Raw genomic sequence first — 4,812 nt, forward strand, 5'->3', positions numbered from 1 at the left:
CTGCATCCCACGTGACATCTACATGGCACTCACAATAAGAAAATTTAGGTGGGGCCCATGTGAGGCCCACATATCGGTTACATTATTTATTTCTCCTCTCCTTCCTCGCAGGCAGCCACGGAGACCAGAGGGGATTGGCACCGCAGAGGGGACAGGCGCAACGGCGAAGTAAGGTCGCAGAGGCCGACGGGTGCGGCGCGGAGGTCGCAAGTCCAACACAGACGGAACCGGAACGTCGCCGTCGCGACCACCACTAAGAGAGGCGCAAGCACTGGCCAATCGCGATGCGGCCGCCGTCACTGTTGCGACTGTTGGACTTCCCGACCCTGGACTCGTTAGCGGCGATGGCTACCTGGGGTGCTGCGCTGGGGACAATCTCTCCCGGGAGAAAACTGGGTATAACTCATCCTCCAACTTCCAAAACCGTAGCAAATTGACTCCCCAGGTGGTTTCGGAGGCAGTTTCGTGGCACTTATGTGGTGTGTTGACTTGATCTTTATACCATGTGGCATCGATGTGGTGCTTACGTGGCACTAAAATGAAAACAAACCTTAAATAGGACCCAAATGTCAGTGAGTAAAATAATAAAAATAAACTTCAGGCCCACGTGTTAGCTACCTTTTCTCTTTCTCAGGTGGATGGGGGATGGCAGCGACCGGCAAATGGCAGTGGATGGTGGCGGTAGAGAGACAGAGCACAACGGAGGGCGAGGACAATGGCGGAGGCTTCCGAGTTCGACGGCTAGGTCAGCGAGGCCGGCGGATGTGTGCTCCACTGCAAGCGACGCGCAAGCGCGGCGACGTCGATCTAGGCAAAGGGGACGACTCCCCACACTGGCTCAGCACCCTCTCCTCTTCGCCGGCTCGGCACGCCGTCGCCGCCGCCGCCTCCTCTCCTCCACTCTCCTTCCCCAATGCCGACCTCGTTCTTCGCCTCCACCTCGACCCCTGCCCGACGACGACGCGGATTTCGAGGCTAGCGAGGATCACCAGGAGGGTGGCGGCAGGGAGGGAGGATAGGAGGCGGCAGCGGGGAGGGAGGAGAGGAGGCGGTGGCGAGGCTTCCTTACCTCTGCTCCCGCCGTCCTACTGCTCATGCCGAGCCACTCTGTCGAGCTCCCGCTGCTTCACTGCTCCACCGAGCTCCCGGCTGCCGACACCAACACCGTCGACATCGCCGTCAACCCGCCGTCCTGCTGCTCCCGCTGCTCGGCCGAGTTCCCGCCGCTCCCGCCATCCTGCTGCTCCCGCTGAGCTCTCGCCGCCCCGCTGCTCTCTCCATCTCGATCGACACTGAGTATAAAGAGGGAAGAGGGAGGAGCTGAGTAACTGACACGTGGGCCCAATTTTTTTTATTTAGGTTTGTTTTTATTTTGTGCCACGTAAGCGTCATGTCGATGCCACATGGGATGAAGACCAAGTCAACCCGTCACGTAAGTGCTACGTACGACGAAACCGCCTCCAAAACCGCTGGGGGAGTTGATTTGCAACGGTTTTATGAGTTAGACGATTGGTTATACCCGGTTTTTGCGGTTGAGGGTGCATTTTAACCAGACCCATGAGTTGAGGACTTATTCCTATGCTAGTGCCTTGTTTGCTCTTGTGGGAAAGTAGGAGGGAAGTTTATTCTGCTGAGTCCCCTTTGCTGAGAGCGTCAAGTCGATCTTCAACCACCTGTGCTAGCTACTCCACTGCTCCATAGGCAATCATCAATCAGTAATCCGTTCTGAAAAGAAGATATAGGTGTGCGCAATCAGGAACGTTCTAGTTCGTGCTAGAAATCAGCAGCTCCTAAGTTAGCATCTCGATGACTTAAATGCTCGCTGCGGGCGTCCGGCGGAGATGAAGTTTGTGATAAACTTGGTCATGACATTCATATATGTGCCTGTGTACGGAGTATTCATCAGCAAACATACACCTACTTCTACCTTATCCATTTGGATTGCTCATGGCGGCTTTGATATGGAATTTGTAATGAACTTGGTTATGACTTATGACATACTGATACTCGTAACATTCATAGATACTGACATAAATTCATCAACTACAATAGATGAGATGGCTAGTCTTAGTAGAACAGTAGTCTCTCTTTCCGGCTTGCTCCATTGGCTGATGACGATGAACAACTCGGACTCATTGATTCCAGCATTATCTGATTCTCGCATTTCGAGGTCCGGATTAGGGTCTCACCGAGATGTGGATAGAATTGCCATGTCAGGAATTGAAGGAGGACGAGCCATATGTGCATATACATGACGGGAGATCAAGCGGCCAGTCAAGAGGCTAACTGCAACCCTATTATATACGATCAGCCTGCTAGAACACGTAGCACTGTCTTTTTTGTCTGAACTCTGAAGATGAAAGTTCAGAGAAATGCTCGCCTTATCCAAGCCGGCGATGGATGGAGGAGGAGGTAGCCGGCGCCCGCCTCAGGCAGTCGTCGCGATCACGCCGCCGCATCCCGTCGCCTTGGAGACCGGGCCCCGACGCGGCCGACGCGGCGCCTACGTGGCCATGCTTTATTGCCTTATCCATATCCACGCCATTTATTGTGGTCGTCTCTCCTGATCATTCTCATTCCCCTGCCACGGTGACCGTGCCCCCGGTGTTCTATATATGCCCCCCGACGTCGAGGTCATTCGCCACGAACACATCGATCATCCATCATCTACAAGAGATCGATCAGTAGTGGTTAGCAGCAACTCACTATCGAACACGGTTTCAGCTTACACAGATATGAAGAACACCAGCAGCTTGTGTTTGCTGCTCCTCGTGGTGCTCTGCAGCTTGACCTGTAACTCGGGTCAAGCACAGGTCCTCTTCCAGGTACGTAGTACTCTACTACCCATCACTTTCTGTGAAGACTTTTGCTGAAGAAACACATTAGAATTTTGAGATATTTATGTGTGATCGATTGATCACTTACCTACTTATAACATGCATCATGCAGGGTTTCAACTGGGAGTCGTGGAAGCAGCAGGGTGGCTGGTACAACATGTTGAAAGGCCAAGTCGACGACATCGCCAAGGCCGGGGTCACCCACGTCTGGCTGCCGCCGCCGTCGCACTCCGTGGCGCCGCAGGGGTACATGCCGGGGCGTCTCTACGACCTGGACGCGTCCAAGTACGGCACGGCGGCGGAGCTCAAGTCGCTGATCGCGGCGTTCCACGGGAAGGGCGTCCAGTGCGTCGCCGACGTCGTGATCAACCACCGGTGCGCCGAGAAGAAGGACGCCCGCGGCGTGTACTGCGTGTTCGAGGGCGGGACGCCCGACGACCGCCTCGACTGGGGCCCCGGCATGATCTGCAGCGACGACACGCAGTACTCCGACGGCACGGGCCACCGCGACACCGGCGAGGGGTTCGGCGCGGCGCCCGACATCGACCACCTCAACCCGCGCGTCCAGCGGGAGCTCACCGACTGGCTCAACTGGCTCAAGTCCGACGTCGGCTTCGACGGCTGGCGCCTCGACTTCGCCAAGGGATACTCCACGGACATCGCTAAGATGTACGTCGAGAGCTGCAAGCCGGGCTTCGTCGTCGCCGAGATATGGAACTCGCTGAGCTACAACGGCGACGGCAAGCCGGCGGCCAACCAGGACCAGGGCCGGCAGGAGCTGGTGAACTGGGTGAACGCCGTCGGCGGGCCGGCGATGACGTTCGACTTCACCACCAAGGGCCTCCTGCAGGCGGGCGTCCAGGGCGAGCTGTGGCGGCTGCGCGACGGCAACGGCAAGGCCGCCGGCATGATCGGGTGGCTGCCAGAGAAGGCCGTCACGTTCGTCGACAACCACGACACCGGCTCGACGCAGAAGCTTTGGCCGTTCCCCTCCGACAAGGTCATGCAGGGCTACGCCTACATCCTCACCCACCCCGGAGTCCCCTGCATCGTAAGCAAACCATGCATTATAGTATTATATACCATGTCCTGATTAACCTCCACCGTACACGTGTCCTGATGAACGCTTCTTGTGGCAGTTCTACGACCACATGTTCGACTGGAACCTGAAGCAGGAGATAACCGCGCTGGCGGCGATCAGGGAGAGGAACGGCATCAACGCCGGGAGCAAGCTCCGGATCGTCGTCGCCGACGCCGACGCATACGTCGCCGTCGTCGACGAGAAGGTCATGGTGAAGATCGGGACGAGGTACGACGTGGGCAACGCGGTGCCGTCGGATTTCCATCAGACGGTGCACGGCAAGGACTACAGCGTCTGGGAGAAGGGGTCCCTCCGCGTCCCGGCGGGGCGGCACCTATAGCGGGCTCAAGCCCTAAACTGAACGGGATAGTCATGCTCAAACCAGTTTCTACACGGCAAGAATTTACTGATTCTTATACTTTTGCAGTCAATTAAATTATGGTTTTTATATATGTAATTTTGTATCCGATTGTAGCGTTCGAATAAGTAGGCAGGCTCTCTAGCCTCTAGGTTAATTGCGGGGCATATGTAGCTTGCCAGTTAATTGTGTTTGTATCACGCAGTTTGTAACCGTTGGTGCAATATATAATGTCAGGTTCAGGATGCAGTAAAAAATCATACTGCACCGATCAGTGAGTTTTTATATACTCCTTTTAAAAGTGAGCACCAAGTATAGTTTTTTTTTATTTACCAACTGCTTCATCATGTTTTCTATCAACTACTCTATGTAATAAAATAATCTCTCTACATATACGCCTCTATCTTATTTCATTTGGGATGAAATTGTCCCAAAAACTTTAATTTGTTTTCTTGAAGACTTACAAAAATAATCTTAAAAATGGGGGGGGGGGAACCCTCACATATACCTGTCAAATTGTGTACTCCCTCCGTTTC

At 54.6% G+C, this 4,812-nt stretch overlaps 1 protein-coding gene across 1 annotated transcript; it reads left to right on the forward strand.

Annotated features, from left to right (window-relative positions):
* The first annotated feature begins 2,337 nt into the window (after positions 1–2,337).
* LOC4345814 (alpha-amylase isozyme 3D-like) lies at positions 2,338–4,586 on the forward strand. Its single transcript, NM_001403637.1, has 3 exons — positions 2,338–2,825; positions 2,950–3,888; positions 3,977–4,586. Exons 1-3 carry the CDS (start codon positions 2,616–2,618, stop codon positions 4,256–4,258), a joined length of 1,431 nt encoding a protein of 476 aa, NP_001390566.1. The 5' UTR covers positions 2,338–2,615; the 3' UTR covers positions 4,259–4,586.
* The last annotated feature ends 226 nt before the right edge of the window (positions 4,587–4,812 follow it).

This window comes from Oryza sativa, chromosome 8, assembly GCF_034140825.1.
Source record: "Oryza sativa Japonica Group chromosome 8, ASM3414082v1".
NCBI lineage: Eukaryota > Viridiplantae > Streptophyta > Magnoliopsida > Poales > Poaceae > Oryza > Oryza sativa.